The sequence below is a fragment of the Sparus aurata genome, chromosome 10, assembly GCF_900880675.1.
Source record: "Sparus aurata chromosome 10, fSpaAur1.1, whole genome shotgun sequence".
NCBI lineage: Eukaryota > Metazoa > Chordata > Actinopteri > Spariformes > Sparidae > Sparus > Sparus aurata.
In genome coordinates, this window is record NC_044196.1 from 3,081,182 (window position 1) to 3,103,841 (window position 22,660).

The window sequence follows — 22,660 nt, forward strand, 5'->3', positions numbered from 1 at the left end:
AACCTGCTGGAACCTGGAGACCTCAGTCTGACCCTGAAATACCCCACAAACTATGACAGTAGGACCTACACCTGCACTGTCTACAACAGGGAGGAACACATCCTGATGAAGAAAGATGTGGAGCTGTGGGTCAAAGGTCAGTTCTCTCTCTCTCTCTCTCTTAGTGAGAGTGGGTGTGCATTTCAGCGAGCGAGTGTGTTTCTATCTTTTGTGTGTCTCTTTGTTAGATTTATTACTGCAGTAGTATTCTGTGCTGTAGTTTTAGTGGATCAGTATCAATCGTCCTCAGCTGGAGACGCTCACACACAGACACAGAGTCAAACTCTGTCCCACTGTTAATTGCTCTGTGGAGGATTGCAGTCCAGCAATCAGAGAAATAGTCAGTTATGACGGTATAAAGTCCAAATCTAGGATGAACAATGGAGTGGTTATTTTTCTGGACAGTATTGATAAAGTCAGCACGGTTGTTGAACGAGGTGTAGTGATCCAGGACACCTTTGTTCAGGTGGTACCGCTGGTTCATCCAGCCAGAAACATCATTCTGTCCAGAGTTCCTCCGTTCATTAGTAATGAAATGTTGCAGAGAGAACTGGAGAGACACGGACAGTTAATGTCTCCAGTCAAACTGATTCCTCTGGGCTGTAAACCTCCACACCTGAGACATGTTGTCTCCTTCAGAAGGCAGGTCTTCATGGTTCTGAACAACACTGAGGAGTTCAACTGGATGTTGAAGTTCACAGTGGAGGATTTTGATGATACTGTTTATGAGTCTTCTGAGAGGATGAAATGTTTTGGATGAATGAGTCAAATAGTTACTTCTTCTTTTTCCTGCTTTGTTCACTCTTTATTGTTTTACACCTTGTTTCTCTGCTATGGGAGAGATAAGAACAGGCAGCTTGAATATAAATGGAGCAAGGGCTGATGGGAAAAGGGCGTCTCTTTTCAAGCTGTGTTCTCTCAACAAGCTGGATGTTATTTTGGTACAGAGACACACAGTACTGCTGATAACCAGACTGACTGGAGGACAGAGTGGACTGCTGAAACCTTCTTCAGTCACAAACCAGTAACAGTTGTGGGGCTGGACTTGTTGTTTCCACAAACTTTCTTCCTCAGTCTGTAGAAAGTGAAGAAGGTATTAAAGGCCGTCTGTTAAAAGTGAGAGCAGTGTGTGAAGACGTAAAGATGGTGTTTATTAATATTGATGCTCCTGCTGTGGGAGTGGAGAGAGTGGTGTTTCTACATGTTTTAAATGAAGTGATTGATAAATGTAATAATGAGGAATCTGTATTTATGGGTGGAGGTTGTAACAGTACTGAGGACAGCAGGTCAGACAGGAACCATGCAGAGCCTCACGCTGCCTCTCACACTCGTCTGCTTCACCTCATGGAGGCTCAGGAGTTGTGTGATGTGTGGAGAGACAAAACACCTGGACACAAAGAACAAGTGCTTCTATATTCAACCTTTAAGGGTTCTATAGCTTGGTACGTATTTGGCACCCTCAAATGGTTCTATATAGAACCGTTCAGAGGGTTCATTTAAAAGAATCCTTGGGGTTCTTTGTGGCGAGACAAAATGGTTCAATATAGAACCTTTTAAAGTTTCAATAAATATCCCAAACCTTTTATTCCCTTACTGCTTTGGTTGGCCACATTTTTGTTAAATAATTCTACAGAATTACCATGATATGAAGTTAATGGACTACTACTACTACTACTACTAATTTCAATAAAATAACCAATAACCTTTAATATTTAAAACCTAAATAACATACAGTCAGTCCTTTTCCACTACCAACCTATTGCAGATTGAAGAAAAAAGAGAAAGATGGTTTCAAATTGACTGTATTGAACATCAAAAAGTAGTTGCACCATATAAAAACAATACAAAACACAACATGAATCGTAGGTTACATTACAAGATATAAAATATTACAGTGATAAACCAGGCAAAATCACATAACAGCTGCTGAAATAGAGTCAATGAGTGCATCAATTCAGCTTTTACACAACTTTCTTGGTGAGAACTGCTCCACTTTAAACTGACTCTTAAAAGCTTCAATTCCCCAAAATAAAGATTTTTACTAGAAGGAAAAATATCCAACAAAAACTGATTCTGCAAAAAAGTTGTATAATTTAATATGTGATTTTAACAAGGCTCAGTACCATGCACACAGTAATTAAAATATATTAGCAACACATGCACCAAATACAATTTCAATTTCAGTTAAAATAGATTAGATAGATATTTAAATATTAAAATATCACTGGGCAATCCTCATACATTTGGAATTACCAATAAATGTTACTGAATAATAGTGACGGGTTAAATGCAAGCAGCAAAAACAAAAGAACAGTCGGTAAAGATTTTAATCTCAGCAAAGACTTTGTTGAATATCAATTTCATCATTCACTGTGAAAGCTGATGTACATTTTGAGAAGTGGAATAGACACTCTTTTCTTACCATTTCTTAGTTTGAACAAATAATGTTCTACAAATGACAGTGTGTGTTTCATCTGTTCAGCCGAGTCACTCTCTCTCAGGTCTGTGATTCTCAGATTGCAGTCGTTGTTACCACAGTTATACTGCACACAACTTAAATACCTCGGTTCATTTTTCAGATCCACATAATTCTCATTCTGCTGCACTGTCCTGAACCAAAATCTGTTCTCAACTCTCTTTACAGAGGATGGGTATCTGTAGCTGCAGCTAATGTCCACTGTTGATCCTTTTAAGGCACAGATCTCAGTAGAGCTGTAAGTCACTCCATTTCCATTGCTCTTGTACCAGGTACAAGTAGCTGCTGGGTTAGCATCACTGCTACCGGTCAGAGTCACTGAACTGCCCTCCACTATCTCAGCAGAAGGACTCACTGACACAGAGGGAAGCTTTGGAGCATCTGGAGGAGATATGAACACATTTTACATTCAATTTTAAAATTGCAGATGAGTTTCAGATGAATAACAGATGAAACACAATGAGGAAACATTAATTATAAAGTAGGTGATGCAGTTTGATTCAACCCTTTGCAACATATATTAAATATAACTACTGGCTGTGTTGGCTTTAGGGATCCACATGAGGCACATTTGAGAATAAACTAAAGCTAGTTCATCTTACTTTTGATTCAAATTAAAAACAGAGCACACAAAGACTCAAAATGTCTCGTAGGTCATCAGTGCTGAAGGAAGCAGATCTGTAGGAGCACTGCATGAAGCAGTGTCCCACTTTACATGAAAACACTGAACACCTTCAGTTAAAGTGTGGAGAGAGTCCAGGAAATACAGTTTCCAGGGGAAAAAGACAAGAAGAAGGTTTCTGTTACTTCATACTTATCATATATAACGTTGCATTACACTGCACTTTGTGTACTGTGAGACTACATGAAGCTGGTAATACTTGCAGTCGTTTTTACAGCGCTGATTTAACCACTTCAACCAGTAACGGTCACTGTACCTCTCACAACACGTACGGGAGTTGCTCCTGTGCTAACAAAAGTGTCACAATAACAATGACGTTGGTGTTTCAAATGGTTAGCTCGTCACACTATAACACAAACAAACTCACAGATCGACGCAGCTCCTGGATTCTGAGAGGTTAAATTACTGTTTTGTCAGTGGAGTCTGGTGGCTAACGTTAGTTAGCTAGGTTAGCTAGGTTAGCAACTGTAACGGCAGAAAACGAACGCTCAGTCTCCAGACAGCCGTTGGCACTGAACCGTCGTCGCTCGTGCACATTCAGTGAAGACGCTGCTGCTGGTCACAGTCAAAAGACCGCGAGACTGTGTGATCCTCCGTGAACACACCTGCCGACTGAAGAGCAGGTGGCTGCTAGATACACCTGTATGTTTCTGTGGGCTCCGCCTCCTCCACTTTGAGATATATATACTGAATGAATGATACAGTCACATGTCGGATTTACCGTAAATATGAAATGCCAACGAGGAGAATGTAGCTGCAGAGAATCAGCAAATGATGAAAATGATTTTGTAATTAAAAAATAAAAGATATAAAGTGGGCGAGTGATTAATTCAGTAGTCTATAGGCCTACAGTTTAGCATACATAACATAGTTTATATATAGGCCTATATATATAACACACACACACACACACACACATCTAATATTTTTATTATATACTTTTCGATTATGGACAGAATGTGCACACAGCTGTTGAAGAGATCATAAAAAGTCCATTCTTTAGTTAAATTGTAGGGGTAAAAACATACAAAATAACACAGTGAAAGCACATATAGGCTGTGTATATGTAGCCTATAGGCTACTTATAGCCTATATATAGCAGTTATAGTAAATACATTGCTGTATATATTATATATATAGCATATTGTTACTTATTTGCAGGGCTTTATTATTCATTCATTTATTTATTGTCTGAAACAAGATCTCAATTATTCCATTGCCAGTCTCTTGTTTTTCATTAAGCACATAAATTTAAGCACTTTTTTACAGAAATGTGATAGAACCTTTTTAGACAGACGGTTCTTTGATAGAGGATATAGAACCTTAGGATTCGATATAGAACCTTGATGAAGCCTTTTTTTAAGAGTGTGGACACACCTGAACATAACTCACTGTCTGTGGCCAGGCTGGATCACTTTATTGTTTTAAACATCATTTTAATGTGTTTAAAAGTTGTGTTATCAGCCCTGTTGGCTTCTCTGATCACTCACTTGTGACAGCTTCTGTTTTTATACATGTAAACCAACAGTGCCTGTTGGCATTTTAACACTGACTGGAGGAGAAAAACTGCAAAGAAACACCAAAGTATGAAAGTTTGTGTCTTTACAACAGTGGTGATTTGGCAGAAACTGGCAGAATAAATCAGATGAGAGACTTTCCTCTGTATAAATAAAGAGTGGAGACTGTCTGAGGCCCCTCTCACCCCTCACAGTACAGAATGGTTCAGTCCAAACAGCTTAACAGTGGAGTGGCTGCTGATCATCAACATGTCTTTACCCAAGAAAATAAAACCAGGGAGCCTTAAAGGAAAGGAAAAGGCAGAAAGGAAAGAAAGCAAGGAGAGGAAGACAACTCCTCACACATTTCTTTGTAAAGAAAGGTGAGCACAGTTCACAGCTAACACAGTTTAAGAACAGTTAAAGCTGATAATAATGTCAGCAGCTGTAAAGATTGAAGGCAGTCAGACAGCATGAATCTAGTTTCTCAGTTTGAGCAGCAGCAGGTTTCCTCATCCTCATCTCATCCTCATTAAGTGCTGACTCAAAGTTATTATTACAAGTCATCGTTTCACATTCAGGTGAAAACAGTTCAAATGTGGAGCCATATTTAGCTCCTTTCCCTGTAAGACAGCAGGACATGTTTGGTATCAGAGGATTCATTTCAGTTTCAAGATTTCTATGATGCTTAAAATCATCTTAAAAAACTGTTAATGTAATGTTAATGCCAGATGATCCTCCATCATTTTCAGAGGGTTAAAAGAAAGCCAAGAACTGAGGTGGAGAATAATTCCAACTTTAAGATCCTGGTGATCAATGAGGCAGAGTTTAATTAAATAAACATTGTTGTTCTGTTAAATGATGTTAGAAAACAGACCTACCATTAGACTGCAGTTTAATTTCTGGACTATTCAAACAAGACAAGTTCATTTAAAGACATCATGTTACCTTGTTTGTTTCACTGTGTTACTATTACTGCTGCATTCTAGTCACATTTAATTCTTCTCTTTATAAAAATAAGATTTAGTCTAACAGATACGTCAAGTGCATCATCATCATCATCATCATCATCAGCAGCAGCAGCAGCAGCAGCAGCAGCAGTCTGTCTGTCTGTCAGCCCTCTATACAATAAAAATAGCCTATAATCCATATTTATGTCAGAATGATTTTCATGTATTAAACAGTTGTGAAATAAAAAGAGCATATGTATGTGTATATATAATATAGTTGACTACAACAGAGTGTTTGGTCAGTAGTTTGGGACTCTCACCTTCCTGCTCTGCAGTAGAACAGAGGAGAACATTTCTGCTGCATGCAGACTGTGTGACTCAATACAATCAGAGAAATGTTTCTATTTTCTGGAAATCAGAAGATGAAATCACACACAACCATACAGCCTCATATCTGTATTTATTCAGCCCAAATCCAAAGCCCAGCAGCTGTGAGTCTGCAGCTGTGGAGATAAATCAGAGCTGCAGGACAACAAGGAGACAGTGAGCAGTAACCAAGTAACTGTCATGTTGTTCTTTTCATTAATATGGGAATGACAGTCAAATATAGCATTAAAATGCAGTTTTATATAAAACAGCATCACATGTTTTCTCCGGCCTGAACAAGGGCCCAATTAGATTTCTTTTCATGGGGCCCTAAATCCCTGGCAGCACCCTGCCTAGCTGAGACCAGCAGAGACCAGAACCAGACTGAGACTCTGAAGTTAAAAAGTCTCTTTTAGCTTCCTGCTGGGTGTCTCAGCTCAGGGGGTTCTGGTCCGGTCCAGCTTCCAGACTGTAGCCCAGATGGATGTTCCATCACACTTGTTCTTTGGTCTGGAGCGTAAGAAATGGACAGAAGAGGTTCATTCACAGTTTAAGGTCTGACACTGGGCAGCTGCTGACTGATCACACTGCAATCCACAAACATGCTGTCAACTTTTCCAGTGAGCTGTTTGAATGTGAGCACAGAGAGCAGCAGGCAGCGTCTCTCAGCTTCTACACTGGGTCTTCCTCAGGCTGAGCAGCAGAGTCATGTAGAGCTGGAAGCAGCTCTCCTCCTCTGATGAGCTCTATGCTGCTCTGCAGAGCATCAGAGTGGGAAGCTCCAGGAAGAGACGTCTACCTGTTGACTGTTAAAGTTTGTTGGTCACAAAGTGAAGCTGTCAGTGTTGGTGGAGTGGAGAAGAAGCTCAGTGTGTCTGGAGGGTTGATCTGGAAGACGGGGGCTGAAATACTGAGGAGTGTTTTAGGTGATCCTTCATTTGTTCTTCATAACTGGGAGAATGTTAAAGGTCGTCTAGCGAGGTGGAAGTGGATTAAAACAAAAATGTCCTACAGAGGTCGAGTTCTCATCACCAACAATTTAGTATGGTCCACTTTATGACATCAGCTGTCATGTGTTGTGTTTGTCTCTGTCATTAACTCTGATGTGAGTCCTGTCTGTCCATGTTGTCTCATCCTGAGACTGTTTCTCATTGTTTCATGGAGTGTTGTCCACTGCTGCCTCTGTTTGTGATGTTGGAACATGTTTTCAGACGATTTGGGGAGTTTGTTTGAAGCAGAAGTTCATTCTGGGCTACAGGTCCTCTCAGAGAAATAAAGACAAATGGCAGCTTCTTAATTTCATTGTGTGGAGGACAAAGATGTTGGTGTATCTGAGCAGAAGAAACAGAACAGAGACAGCTGTGGATGATGATGCTGTTTTACTGTTGTAAAAATGTTGAAACTGGTTTAAAAGTAGATTTTAATGATTACAGAATGATGAAAGATGTGTAAAGTGTTCCAGTGTGTGGTGTTATAAACATGTGTTCTGTTGTGTTGTTGATGACCAGCTGTTCTTTGGACATGACTGACATGATTTAGATTCTGTGAATCTTCATTTATTGACCGTGTTGTTTTTTGATTGACTGACATCAATCAGCTGATTGATTTCCAATCAGAGTTGACAGTATTGATCTGAATGTGATGTTTTTATTTGATCCAGAAGAAAGTTGAAGGAACGAGCTGAAAGAAACAACAAATCTTTTCATCACTTAGAACAAAGAAATGCAGCTTTAATAGTTTGTATCAGTTATTGATTGATGATCAGTTCTCAGCTGATTCAACAAATCTTCACTTCCTGTTGAAGAAGTTGATCAAAGAAAATGTTAAATTTGACGTCCAGAAATGTGAAAGTGACAAAGAGAAGCAACAAACAGCAGTTGAACACTGAGATGAGACATTACTGTGAAGACCACAGGGACAAAACATCACAACACCATCAGGACTCTGATCATGTCCAACACCTTGAAAACCTGGTTTTACTTCCTGTGTTTCTGTCCCCTGTTACCTGCTGCTCTCATCTGGTTCTGTCCTTCAGCTTTCTCTACTACTTTGTAATCAGTCAATAAAGTTATTCAAAACTGCTGCTGCTGTCTGTACAGCTGATGTTGTGCTTTGTTTCCTCTCAGTCTGTCAGGTGGAGGTGGAGGAGGGGGAGGAGTCTGTCCAGCTGCCCTTCAGAACTACACCTGACCTGCCTGAGGACGCTACAGTGATGTGGGACTGCTATAAACCCTCATACAGGATAGTCCACCTGTATTGGAACAGATCTGACCAGCCTGAAGAACAGCACCAGGATTACAAAGACCGAACAGAGATGAAGAAAGACCTGCTGAAGACTGGAGACCTCAGTCTGACCCTGAAACACCCCAAAGAGACAGACACAGGAGAATACAGGTGTAGAGTCTTCAACAAGGACGGAGTCTTCCTGAGAGGGAAACAGTGAAGCTCAAAGTCAAAGGTCAGTATGAAGATACAGAACAGAGTCTGTGTGTCTGTCTGTGATTGGCTGCTTGTCTCTGGTTGGCTGCTCGTCTCTGGTTGGCTGTTGTCTCTGGTTGGCTGCTTGTCTCTGATTGGCTGCTTGTCTCTGATTGGTTGCTTGTCTCTAATTGGTTGCTTGTCTCTGGTTGGTTGCTTGTCTCTGGTTGGCTGCTTGTCTCTGATTGGCTGCTTGTCTCTGGTTGGCTGCTCGTCTCTGGTTGGCTGCTCGTCTCTGGTTGGCTGCTCGTCTCTGGTTGGCTGCTCGTCTCTGATTGGCTGCTTGTCTCTGGTTGGTTGCTTGTCTCTGGTTGGCTGCTCGTCTCTGGTTGGCTGCTCGTCTCTGATTGGCTGCTCGTCTCTGGTTGGTTGCTCGTCTCTGGTTGGCTGCTCGTCTCTGATTGGCTGCTCGTCTCTGGTTGGCTGCTTGTCTCTGATTGGCTGCTCGTCTCTGATTGGCTGCTTGTCTCTGGTCGGCTGCTTGTCTCTGATTGGCTGCTTGTCTCTGGTTGGCTGCTTGTCTCTGGTTGGCTGCTTGTCTCTGGTCGGCTGCTTGTCTCTGGTTGGCTGCTTGTCTCTGGTTGGCTGCTTGTCTCTGGTTGGCTGCTCGTCTCTGGTTGGCTGCTTGTCTCTGGTTGGCTGCTTGTCTCTGGTTGGCTGCTTGTCTCTGTCTAACTGTCCTCTGTCTCCTCTGCAGGGAACATCAGGAACAGAAGCAGCTCCACTGATCCGACTCCTCTGATGGCTGATCAATCTGTTTGATCGGTCTGTTGGTCAATCTTTGATTATTGATCTGATGTGACTTTGGATCAGAGACTAAATGGAGGTGAAGGAGCTGATGGAGGACGGATGAAGACAGGAGGACGCTTCATCAGCTTCTTCTTCACTCTGACTCTCACACGCAGTCTACACACTCACTATTGATGACTATTGATCAGTGATGTCAGAGTGATGTCAGAGTGCTGTCACATGGTGGTTTGGACTGAAACATGCCACTTTATATGAAATTTAAGACCAAACCTTTGATGGAAATACACTCCAAAAGTGAAATATATATACACATATTGCATATACTAATTATTGTTTTAAGCTTTCGAAATAAAAAGATGATTTAATGAATTAATTAATGGACATTCTTTCATATTTTAAGTGTTTTTTTGAGTCCAACGTCTTTAATGTGGATCTGTGTCATCTTCACTTCATCAGTGTGTTTCAGCTGCAGGACCATGTTTTCTTCACAGAAACACATGAAGAACAGATTATAAGGTGACATGCTGTGAGGACGCCAAACGCCGACCACGCCGCTCCGTCAAACAATTAAGGACAAAGATTGAGTTTCATATCTCCCCTAAGTCAGCGCTTACTGACGATTTATATCATTTGTCAAACTTATGCCGTCTACACTCCGCAGTGCAACAATGGATCCCGAAGCACTTGCGAAAATGATTAGAGACATTGTGCGGGAGGAAATCTCAACGGCTTTTGATACGAAACTGAAGCCGATGCAGGAGGAGCTAAGTAAGTTAAATCTCACATTAACAGCATGCAAATCAAAAGTGGACAAATTGGAAACTTCTGCAAATACAATGGAAGAACGCATGCAATCTTTGGAGAAGAGCCACAAAGCTCTGTTGGCAGAGAACGAAGAATTAAAAGAAAAAACACAAGCGCTGGAAAATCACAGCAGGAAGTGCAATCTCCGAATTATTGGCCTACAACAGGGGATAGAGGCAGGTTACCCTACTGCCTTTGTTACCAAGCTTTTGTATGAACTGTTCGGGAAGAAAAACTGGGCCCGCAACCACTTGTGAGCATAGCGCATCGCACCGGACCAGTTGTTCAAAATGAGAGCCGCTGTATGATCACCCGGCTACACAGCTTCGAAGTGAGACGCACCATCCAGCGCCTGGTCGGAGCCATGGGGGGTAAACTAAACTACAGAGGAAGAAGAATTCATATCTACCCTGATATGACCACAGAGCAGCGCAAACAACAGGCTCAGTTTAACGACATCAGGGCGCTATTACGCACAGCCAACCTGAGGCATGGCGTCACTTATCCTGCCAAACTGCTGGTGACTTTCAGGGAGAAAACGTACGCCTTCACTAGAGCAATGGATGCGATGGACTTCTTGGAACAACAGGTGAAACCATCTCTTAATATCCCGGCTGTCTGAAACTTTCCTTCAACAGTTATCATGAGGAGGGGGCACTAACTCTCTGATTCACGACAGTTGTTGGACATGAGAGATATCTCTTCGCGTCTTTCTTTTTCTTTTTCGTTCCTAACATCAAGGTAGTCATTTTGGTAATAAGAGTAGAAATTAGGTTTAACTACATTATTGAACTTGAGAGTCACTTAAAGAAGCGGCGAGGATCTGCGTTTTTCTTTCCTTTTTTCTCCTTGTTAAAGTGTGTTCCACATCCACACAGATGGGGCGGAGTGAGAGGACAATATATTTTCTTTCTGTTACAACTGTATTTTTGATTGTACTTGTGTCCTATTGGTGGGTGACTCAGAGGGTTGGGGTGGGGGGATGTACAGGATCTTCTCTATATTTTTGTGAAGAATGGTGCTGGTATAAATATTTGGTTTATCAGAATATTGTTGTAACTCACTCTCCATTTATATACTCCCTTCTCCTGAATGTTTCGGTATTGAAAACCACATGGGTAGTTTGAATATTTTTTGTTGCAACTTAAAGGGCCTTAATTCCCCTAATAAGAGAGTAGCCTTTTTAGATCTATTAGCAAGAAACAAAATGATTTAGCTATGTTTCAGGAGACACATTTGCTAAGAGATGATGTTAACAGAATGGAAAATCACTTGTATAAAGTATGTGCTTCCTCTTCTGCTATAAATAAAACAAAAGGGGTCATAATACTAATTCGTAAAGCACTACGAATTAACATCATTGACAAGGGTGGTGATGAAGATGGTAGAGTTGCTTTTGTTAAGTGTATTTACAATGAAAGAAAACTGGCATTTATCAACATATATGCCCCTAATTCATATGATAATGTTTTTTTTACTCAATTGAATAGTATTCTGACTTTGAGTTGGTGATCGGCTCTGACATGAATGCCATATTAGATTACAAAATGGATAAATCAAGTAAATCTGGTTCTAATGTACAAGCAACCAAAGCATTACAGCATTTGCTCTCTGACTTTAATCTTATGGATGTCTGGCGCCTACACCATCCCACTGCTAAGGAGTATACTTTCTTTTCAAATAGGCATAAAACCTTTACAAGGATAGACTTTATTTTTATGTCTACTCCCCTTATTTCTTTGGTTCAAAATATAGAAATAAAGCATATGACCCTAACGGACCACCATGCATATGTATGTCAATTAATGATCTCAAACTTGCCTAAAAGAGCCACTAGGGGGCGTTTTGATCTAACTTTATTGCAAAATCAAGATTTCTGTGAACAGTTTGAACTGGAACCTGCTGAATTTTTGGAGATGAATCGTCACTCTGTGGATGATGCTAGATATTTTTGGGACTCAATAAAAGGCTTCATAAGGAATTTTTCCAGTTCATATTCGTCTAGACTCAAAAAAGCTCAGCTTAAGAGAATTGGGGAATTAGAGGCCTCTATGATAGACTTAGAACGATCACAACAAATACATTTTTCTGAGCACACAGCCAAGTCTTTAACTACAATAAAGGTAGAACTTAACTTAATACTAATGCAGAGAGCTGAGTTTGTTTTAAATAAAAATAGAATTAATCATTTTTTTTATGGTAATCGTCCCAGTCGGCTATTAGCCAATAAAATAAAAACAAATGATCAGTTCACAAATATAGCAATCATTGCATCAGAAAGTGGCTCTATGATATCTGATCCTGATTTGATTCATCAAAGATTTTCAAACTTCTATAAAAAGTTGTACACTTCAGATAACATCTCATCAACATTAGACAAGGACAATTATCTTCAGAAATTAAAGCTAATTTCATTATCAAAAGAAGAAGCTTCAATATTAGGGGCCCCGTTATTGCTTGATGAACTTAAACAGTCCTTAGTAAAAATGAATAAAGGTCCCCTGGAATTGATGGCATACATCCTGAGGTCTATCTAAAGTTTTGGGGCATTTTAGGACCACCATTACTGGAGATGTTTAACACAGCTATTCAAAAAGGATGTTTTGGAAGAGATGTGAACACGGCTTTATTAATACTTCTTCCAAAAAAAGATAAGGACCCAACTCATTGCGTTAACTATCGCCCCCTATCATTGTTGAATGCAGATATTAAATTATTTTCAAAGACACTTGCTAGTAGGTTGGAGCTGTTTCTGCCAAAATTGATTCATCCAGATCAAAGTGGATTTGTAAAAAAGCGCCTCTCAGCAGACAATTTGCGTCGTCTATTGCATATTCTTGATACTTCTGATAATCTATCATCAAAAGCCATTTTGTCAGTTGATGCAGAAAAGGCCTTTGATCGTCTTGAATGGTCTTTTCTATGGTCCGTATTGAATTCTATGGGGTTGGGGTCAAATTTTATTAACATGATTAAAACTATTTATGCAAATCCTTCAGCTGGTGTAGTTACAGGTAATATACATTCTCCTCCCTTTAAATTAAGCAGGAGCCGTCGGCAGGGAGATCCGATTTCATCAATGTTGTTTATATTATCATTGGAGCCTTTGGCACAGTCTATTAGGTTATCTCCAAACATTACACCAATAAAAATAAAATCCACTCTGCATCATATATCCTTATTTGCTGATGACATACTTTTATTTTTTTCTTATATTGAGTACTCTCTTCCAAACATCCTTAACATATTTGAACAGTTTAGTTATGTCTCCAGCTATAAGATAAACTGGACTAAGTCCTCCCTGTTACCATTGAACTCTGTGAGCCAGGAGGAATGTACAGGTTTCAACATCCCAGTAGTATCTCATTTTAAATACTTAGGAGTAAATGTATTTACATCATTACAAAGAACAATCACTAAGAATTATAATAACACTCTTAGTATGGTCAAACAAGACCTGGAAAGATGGCAGAAGCTACCTATATATCTGTCTGGTAGAATTTCAATAATTAAAATGAATGTGCTTCCTAGAGTTCATTTCTGTAGCTATATGCTACCTATGGCACCTCCTCCAAGATATTGGGAGAAAATTCATAGCATTATTACTAGGTTTTTATGGAGAGGCAGACGGCCAAAAATAAGGTTAACTAATTTACAAAGAAAGGAGTTGGGAGGTTTATCGGTACCTAATTTCAAACTTTACTTCCACGCCCTTACTATTCGTCCTTTGTTAAACTGGTTTAGTGAGAAAACTTCACCTCCATGGCTTAACATTGAGAAGAATCTGGTGGCACCTGCTTCTTTAAATGATTGTTTGTTTACATGTCTCTCTGTTAATAAATGTAAACTGGAGTATGGTTCAGTAATAGCCAGTGCAATTCAACATTTTAGGAAAATAGAAAAAATATACAATTGGACATCTAAATGGCATGCAAGTACTCCAGTATTTCATAACAGCCTTCTTAAGTCTGGTGGGGTGCACTTTATCTCACCTCAGTGGTCTAAAGCAGGAATCCACAGTTTAGGAGACGTTATGAATGACGATGGGTTAAGAAGCTTTCAGGATTTGAGTGAAACATTTAAACTGTCCTCAAATTCCTTCTTTTTATATTTACAATTACGTTCTGCCTGAAGAGCAGCAGGTATTTTGATTGATAGGAAACCTCTTAATCATCCAATAATGGAATTATTTAAGAAAATATCAGGGCTACCTAAAGGACACGTCTCTGTAATTTATAATAGTCTGTTGGAACATATGCAGACCCCCTTAACGATAACAAATGTGTGGAATAAGGACTGCCCTGAATCACTTATAGACTGGCATAGAGTTTGGAGGAATTATGCTTACTCTTCACAAAGCCTAAATAATAAGTTAACCAATCTCAATTTCCTATATCGCACTTACTTAACACCAAAACGGCGTTTCATGATTAAGTTATCTCCTTCTCCACATTGTAAGTTATGTGACTTGAATCAAATAGGCACCTTCTTGCATATCATGTGGGAGTGTCCATCAGTTCAAAACTTCTGGCAACAAATAGTCAAACATCTCCACAATGCACTCGGCCTAGAGATTGACCTCTCTCCCAAATGTATGCTATTAAATGATGATTCTGGGCAAAACCTTAACTATATGCAAAGGCTGCTGTGGCTCTCTGCATGTATAGTGGCTAAAAAGATGTTAGCAGTTAGGTGGCAACCACCGCACTCGCTGTCTATGCTTCAATGGACTTATTCTTTAACAGAGTTGTTATCCCTGGAGCTCTCTGTTGCCAAGATGAATGGAGCAGGTCAGAGGGTGCTCAATGCAAGGAGGGAGGCACTCGAGGTAGCTCGAGCTATGATTTAACCTTTTATTATTATTATTCAATATTCTTAAGTATTTACCTGAAATATCCAGCATGGTCTGAAAATTAGAGAAAGATCTGTGCGAGGGGGTTGAGGAGGGTCAAGGGACTATAAAATGTGCAGGTGTTGTGTGTTATTTGTGTATTTATTATTATTATTATTATTATTATTATTATCATTATTATTATTATTATCATTATTATTATTGTTATTATTTTTCCCTTTTTTCATTGTTTGAGTTATGATGATGAATTATTAGTTATGATTTTGATTTGTCTCTGCCAATTGTATATAGTAATGATATCACTTTATCTAAATGGTTTGAAGAGTGTTCGTGCTTATATGTATAATTACTGTTATTTATCTATATATGTATATATACATACATATATTATTTGACTATATTCTTTGTCTGTAATGTTGATTTGCACCTGTATTAATAAAAAATAAAATAAAAATAAAAAAGAACAGATTCTAAGATATCAGATGAAGATTCCTGTCAGACAATCAGAGTTCATCACTGATGTTCTGGTAAACAACCACCAGAGGGCGACATGAGCACAGCAGGATTATTACCTCTGACAACGTTTCCACTGCTGGACCTCAGAACACTTCTGAGCTATTTGTACTTTACTGGAGGATTTCTGCTAATATGTACTTTTTACTCCACTACATTTATTGAAAACTCTGTTTTAGTTACTTTACAGATTACATGCTGCCTCAGAGCTGAATCAACACTTTTTAAATTCATGTATTTGAAGAACAATCAGATTAAAAACAACTCTTATATTCATACAAATAGTCTGAAAGTGCTGAATATACTTTAGTATATTTAGCTGAGATTAGATTCTGTGTGTCTGGGTGACATTTTAACACCATGTTATAGAGAATAACACACAAAATGTCGCCCAGCAGGCTGCAGCACTTTATTAATAAAGATAATAAACCATAAAAAGAAAGAAAATAAAAGACATTTCTGATTAAACAGTCACATCTGGATCGATGTGATGATGTTAAACAGCTGATCACATGTTCCTCTTTATGATAGATTATATTTTATAATAATAATATCTTTAAACCTCCTGATGAAACACATCTGTTACAGATATATAAACATGTGTCTCAGGTGTTAAAGGTGACACACCTGTCTTAGTAAATCAATCAGTAACAAGTCTGAACTCTCTTGTTGCGAGGAGCGGCAGCCTCCCGCAGCGCGCTCTCTGATTGGCCCCCAGTCCGTCACCTCGGGCCAATCAGACGTCAGTGCGTCCGCCATGAGAATCCATTTTGTTCTTTTTGTTTCTTTCATCATTATCAATACTACGATTCATCATCAGGCTGATCAGATCACCGCGCATGCTCACATCTACCGGGGTGGCATCTAAAAGAAAGCCTCGCCTCCCCAGTTGGCAGCAACGAATCCAAAGAAAAGTTATGGCCAATTTGACATCTACGAGCGCGAATCTCCAATGTCCGACTGCTAAGAATGCAGCACGAGATGACGTCAGAGCAAGAGACGCTTCGTTTGGAAAACTGAGTGGCGCGAAGCGAAGAGCAGGAGTCGCGAGGAAAGGAGACACGGGAGGAAAGAGGTAAAAACTGATGAACTATCTATCAAGAAATGACATAATATCAAAGCACAGTGCTAGTATAGCTGCGATGCTGATTTAAGATGATAAAAATCAGGTTGAAGAACGTTATTTCGCTAACTGTACATGTAATGTTAGCTAGGTCTGACGTCACTTCTGTGTAAAGTAAGTTAACGTTCGGCTACAAAAGCTAATATTGATTCAACGTCTGTCAAGGAAAACACGGTAAAGTTACTTTGAATCTTCCAGAAATGAAGAGGAAAGGTAGCATATGAAGTGAGCAAGGTAGAAGGAGGAGATGAGGTGGAAGGAGAGAGAGAAAGGCGACCAGGGAGAGGAGGAGGAGGAGGGAGAACACCACAGCGATGAAGATACGAGGAGGGAGAGCAACACCGAGATGAGGAGGAGAAAGAGAGAGACAAGATAACGTGCAGGGCTCAGACACTGAAAGGGAAAGCAGAGTGCTGAGCATCACCAACCATCTCTAGTCCAGCTGCTCCACATGGTGTGGACATTGTTGCTGTGTAGTAAACTAAGTTACATATCAATAAGAACAACACGTGACAAAAACGGACATTTTGATCAGAACATTAAGGTGCATTTAGGAAAAAGTGCTTAAATGCAAAAGGGACTTCTTCAAATAAATATACATATTCATGTTTGCTTGAATATGAATAATTGTGGAAACTTGTAAGTGAAAGTGTGATGAGATGGGGACAGAGTTTTAATATTCTGTGTACAATGTATTTTAGTTCTATTGCTCAGCTTAAATTCCCAAATTAAATAAATGAACCTAAAAATACTCTCCCAGGCTAAAATGTTAGTGTGTGTTAACACAGTCTGATGGTTATAACTAATCAATGATGGTTCTGCATTGATTGTGTTTTTACTAGTTATATTCTATAATGAGTTGAGATGTAATGCAGTTTTAATGTTTCCTCCCCTCCATCTTCTAGACGTATCCATGTCCAGGTGTGAGGTGCCAGTGCAGCCAAAGCAAGAGAGTTTCCCTGAGTCCCTCCAGGAGCAGGAGAATCTTCTGCAGCCACTGGTACAAATCTCACCTGGTTAGAAGACTCGCAGTCCAAACATGCAGCGCACTGTTTTGCTTGTAGGCATTTTTCCCTCCCGATGCTCCAAGGACTGTTTTCATCTCATTCAAGGGTTATCGTAACTGGAAAAAAGCTGAAATGAAAGACAGTGGTTTCTGTTTCTGGTCCCAGCTGTGACTTTACTGAGGTTCACCCAGTGTTAGCAGCAGGAGGACGGTCAGCTCACCTCCCAGAGCCTCCAGCTGAATCACTGGACACTGATTTAGGGACCGTCATTAAATTACTGAGCACAAATATATTCATACTAAATAATTGCAGTTTTTTCGATATCTTCAATGTCATGTGACCCACTGACTCCAAACCAGCAGTATATAAGCAGCGCTATTTAAAAATAAATTAGATTCAACAAATAAGTTTCTGCATTGTGCCATTTTTTGTAAGTCTCAATCTGTCATTTTTCTTTTTCACAAATCTCACCAGTAGTCTTTATTTAAAGGGTTATATTTCAAAATGCTCTAGATTTTGTAAGTTAAAGACTCAGAGCACCGCTGCTACAAATATTTATAGAGGAAAAACTGTGTTATAGTTTTTTAATGTCTCTTCTTTTACATGTACAGTATACAGCCTGTATGAACCTACTCACACAATGTTTCTGTACTTTTTCAGACTGGGGGCAAAATGGACTTTTATATGACTTCTTTTCAGGTTGATGGAGATGTTCTTATGTAACATACCCTTTTGTAACTGTGTGAGCCTTTTTGTGTAATTTGTTGATACAGCAGCTCAGATTTCCATGCATGAAATGTCCCTTTCATGTCTCCTTAACTGCTGTGAATACTGTATATATTGTACTGTATTTCTCATGACTTTATCAGTAAAGACCTGACCTGTCAAACAGTGTTCAAGCTACTGAGGGACAAATAGGGAGAATGTGTGTTCTGAGTAAACAATAAAAGCGATGTCCAGCACCTTGTTTGAGTGCCATGTCCATTTATTACTACAGTGTATTTACGCTCACCTTAGTACAGCTCAGTCCATAGATCTTCATGGTAAGTTTTTATTTGGATTGTTTCTTCTTGTACAAATGCTGTCTGCAACACTGGCACTCTGACACAGTCAAATCTGTTTGCTTCCCCTCTCACACATCTGCCACTTATCACCTGTGTCTTACCGTAATGCCTTTCCTGTGATAATGGCCCATCTACAGTAGTGTTACCATACTTCCATCTCCTATTAATTGAGATCACATTGTATGGTCACTTATTCCTGATATGTACTGTTTCACATGAAACCTCAAATACAAGACATTGATTGCATGAGATAAAGTTGTCTGTATGAGTTTGTAAATGGCAGCCCGTGTCCTTGTGTACTGTGATTAAATTCAGTATATATACGTCAACCATATGTTGCCACCCCTCAAAAATTCCTGTCCCCCTCTCGCCACCCCATAAATATGTTTCTAGATCCACCCCTGGATCCAGACCTGATCGATATGTTCATCCTGATATCACGAGCGTTTCGTCAGCACACGTCATCATCGGTCGGAGCAGATCAGAGAGATTAAAACAGCTGATCAGTCTGTTGAGTTAACGGCCGCTGTGATGGCGGCTTTGAAAGGCACGAGCACGCACGGAACTTCCTGTTTGAGAAAGGCTCGCTTTCTACTTTACAAAATAAAAGTCTATCTACTCTCTGAGCTGAAGAATACATGATAAAAGTTGTAATAAGGGAACAAATTCACAAATGTCACAAAATAAAGAGAAACACTAAAACATCCCTCATTAATCTGAAGTGGTTTATTTACAGGTCCAGAACTTTAATGGCGTCTGACCACAGTTAGAAACTTCAGACCAAACCTTCGATGGAAATACTCACCAAAAGTCAAATATATATACATATAATGCATAAACTAATTATTGCTGTAAGCTTTTAGAATAAAAAGATGATTTAATCAATGAATAAATGGACATTCTTTCATATTTTAACTTTGTGGTACTCTGATGGTACAAAGGTTTCTTGCTGCATAAGTCCTGTCAGCAGCTCCATGTGGGTCTTTGTTCACATTTGTGTCATATTTTATCATCTTTAATGAAAATGTTTTATCATTTTTGATCAATAACTCAATGTTTTACTTAAAACTTCTGTCAGTAAAATGGACTGAACACAGTTCATGCAGCAAGCTTTGCTCCTGGTGTTATAATAAAGGTAGATTCAGGGTTTACTGAGGTTCTGAAGCTGTAATCTACACAAGTGGCCTCACAGAGACTCCAGCAGTGAAGAGAGGCTCCAGAGGAGGAGGATGATCCCAGAAGAGCAGCAGCCGGCTGGTCAGGAGGGACTGCAACAGCCCAGCAGCTCAGTGTATTTTAAGGGAAACTTCAGGTCACAACTCAGGTTTTATTTGCAGCTGCTGTGAACCGGAGGAGAAGCCGGAGAGTGAGATGCTCCCAGCTAGCTTTAGTTTCTCACACACCTTCATGTACAGACATGGAGATCAAATCTGACTTTATTATATCATATTATATTATAATGCTTTCACAGAGTTTATGATAGAAATTGTCTTTAAACAGAGCACATCAGACCCATGTGTGTTTGTAAGATCTGGAGAGGAGCTAGAAATACTAGCTGTGTATGTTGATGATCTGATTTTGATCACAGAATCAACAGAAAGCGTGGATGAGTTGAAACAACCTTTCAAGAAGCGCTACAAGATGAAGGACATGGGGAGCTGTCCTATATCCTGGGCATCTCTGTTGTCCAAGACAAAGCAAAGAACTGTGTCTTTCTTCATCAGAAGCATCACATTGAAACCATTCGTCAGAACCCCATTGCAACCCCTGCTGATGCAAATGTAAAGTTGAGAAAAGATGATGGTGTCAGTAAACCCGTGAAGCACTTATCAGTCCATGGTAGGTAGTTTACTGTACGCTGCAATGGCCACACGACCAGACATAGCACAAGCAGTGAGTGTTGTGTCAAAGTTCAATGCAAATCCAAATGCTGCATATCTGACGGCTGTGAAGAGAATGTTTCCATACTTGATGGGTACAGTGAACGTTGCCCTCAAGTATGAGCAGTCAGAGTCAGGAACTGTGATTGGTTTCTCAGATGCTGATTGGGCCGGAGATCAGGACGACCGTCGCTCAACAACTGGTAATATATTGTTCCTGAGTTGGTTCAGCAAGAAACAGGCAACTGTTGCACTTTCAACAGCAGAAGCTGAGTATGTCGCACTCAGCCAAGCAGCTCAAGAAGGTACCTGGCTGAAGAGATTGCTGACTGATCTTGGAATGAGTGATTCACCTACAGTGACCATGGAGGACAATCAAGGAGACATCGCAATCGCAAAGAATCCTGTCAATCATTCTAAACATAAAAACAGACTAAACACATAGACATTCACTACCATTACATTGGTGAATGTGTGCAGAATGGGCAAATACGAGTGCAGTATTGTCCAACAGTTGATATGAAGGCAGATATGTTGACCAAGCCACTGACAAGACAAAAGTTTGAGTACCTCAGAGGAGAGATTGGACTTTACCCTGTTTAAGTCTGCCTCATATGCTTACTGTACTGTTTACTGCTCAATGTGTTATGGAACCTGTGAGCAAGGTAAAAAGAAGTAAGGAAAACAAATCTTGCAAGTTTGAAAGGATTTATTATTTTGAGGTCAAACACTGATCTCAGTTGTGGAAATTGCTCAAGTGCTTAAATGCTGTAAAATTAAGTGGGAGTGTAAAAACAGTAATTTGACACTGTTGAGAAGGCGTTGTACCGCCACCTAGTGACTGCTTTAGAAAAGTGTTTTCTGTTCTGAATAAAGACACGTGAAATAATGACACTCACACATCTTCATGTACACAGACATGAAGATCAAATCTGATGAGTCACTTTTAAATTATATTATATTATATTATATTATATTATATTATATTTATTACATAGTATATATGGAACACGTACAAGGGTGATTCTCACGAAACTGTCCTAACTTTTGCAAAAACAATTTTAGGTCAATTTTGCTAGTTTTTTCTCTCATTAGTAGCAAGCAGGGTCTCAATTAACTGGCTCAATTAAAATAAGTGATCAATACACGTTTTTTAATACATTTTCAGAATGTTTTATTGAGTCATTGACCAAATAAGCTCATTACCGTCACACATTTTCAATTGATGATAACTGAATATGTATGAAAGGTAGACCTTTTATTTTTTTCATGCATGTTCTATTAATAGTTCAGAATAGCCACAAAGTGTAAACATTCAGAATCTTTTTTATTGATACGATAATTTTAGTTATTATGTTCATTACCGTAACAAAATTACATGTTTTACACTAAATCTTTCCTGTAGTGTACATTTCACAAATAAAAAAAAAAAGTCAATTCAGTAATCTGAAAAGACTTGACAAAGTTCCTGTACAAAAATAACATTTAAAGTAATCACTCATTCCCATCCAAATATTTACATATACAGCAAGTGTTACAGGAATGAAAAGCTGTTCTGGTAATGAAAAGTTTTGTTACGGTAATGACCTCACACAACATTCATACACAGAAGCCATGTTTTTAGTATTCACAAATTAGGCTATATGGTCCAATCTTTGTGAAAGTGATTGGTTAACAGAGCCTCAGGAGTCCTGGTGCTTGCTCTCGCTCACACACAGGCCTGGATCAAGAGGGCAGGGGTCCCTGGGCACAATTCTTGGATGGCCCCCCGCATACAAACACGCACACACACCAGTGTTTCCCCTTCATGCATTCTGCGGCGGTGTCCCGCTGCTGGTTTGTAGAGTAAGCAGATTGTATTAGTAAACTGGAGACAGTGTTTCCCCTAGAATTTTTTGGAGCAGCGGTGCTCTGAGTCGGTAACGTAGCAACTCTAGGGAAGAAAATTTTGAAAAATAACCCTTTATATGGTGAGTACTGGTGAGATTTTTGAAAAAAATTCAGTTTCAGAATTTCAGAATCAGAATCGAAGACATGAGACAAAATAGTGTAGAAGTTGACATTGCTGTTTGAAAATATGTTAACCTCTTGAGCATTAGAGAACTTTTTTACCATTATTTTCTTATATTTTTAATGGAAACAGAATCTGTTTCAGAAGTCAGTGGGCTACGTGACATGGA

The 22,660-nt window shown here is 39.4% G+C and overlaps 1 protein-coding gene and 1 long non-coding RNA gene across 2 annotated transcripts; both read left to right on the plus strand.

Moving 5' to 3' along the window:
- LOC115590364 (myelin-oligodendrocyte glycoprotein-like) lies at positions 1-8,452 on the plus strand. Its single transcript, XM_030431713.1, has 2 exons — positions 1-136; positions 8,136-8,452. The coding sequence occupies exons 1-2, from the start codon at positions 106-108 to the stop codon at positions 8,450-8,452; spliced, it is 348 nt and encodes a 115-aa protein (XP_030287573.1). The 5' UTR covers positions 1-105.
- Positions 8,453-16,200: 7,748 nt separating this feature from the next.
- Positions 16,201-17,690, plus strand: LOC115590100 (uncharacterized). The gene is made up of 2 exons (XR_003985662.1): positions 16,201-16,481; positions 17,435-17,690. It is a non-coding gene; the product is annotated as an uncharacterized LOC115590100 (long non-coding RNA).
- Positions 17,691-22,660: the final 4,970 nt, after the last annotated feature.

Bases quoted from the DNA above. Each gene is read 5' to 3' on its own strand.
- LOC115590364 (XM_030431713.1), top strand. From the start codon at position 106: ATGAAGAAAGATGTGGAGCTGTGGGTCAAAG. The intron at 137-8,135 runs GTCAGTTCTCTC...GTTTCCTCTCAG, and splicing joins TGTGGAGCTGTGGGTCAAAG to TCTGTCAGGTGGAGGTGGAG.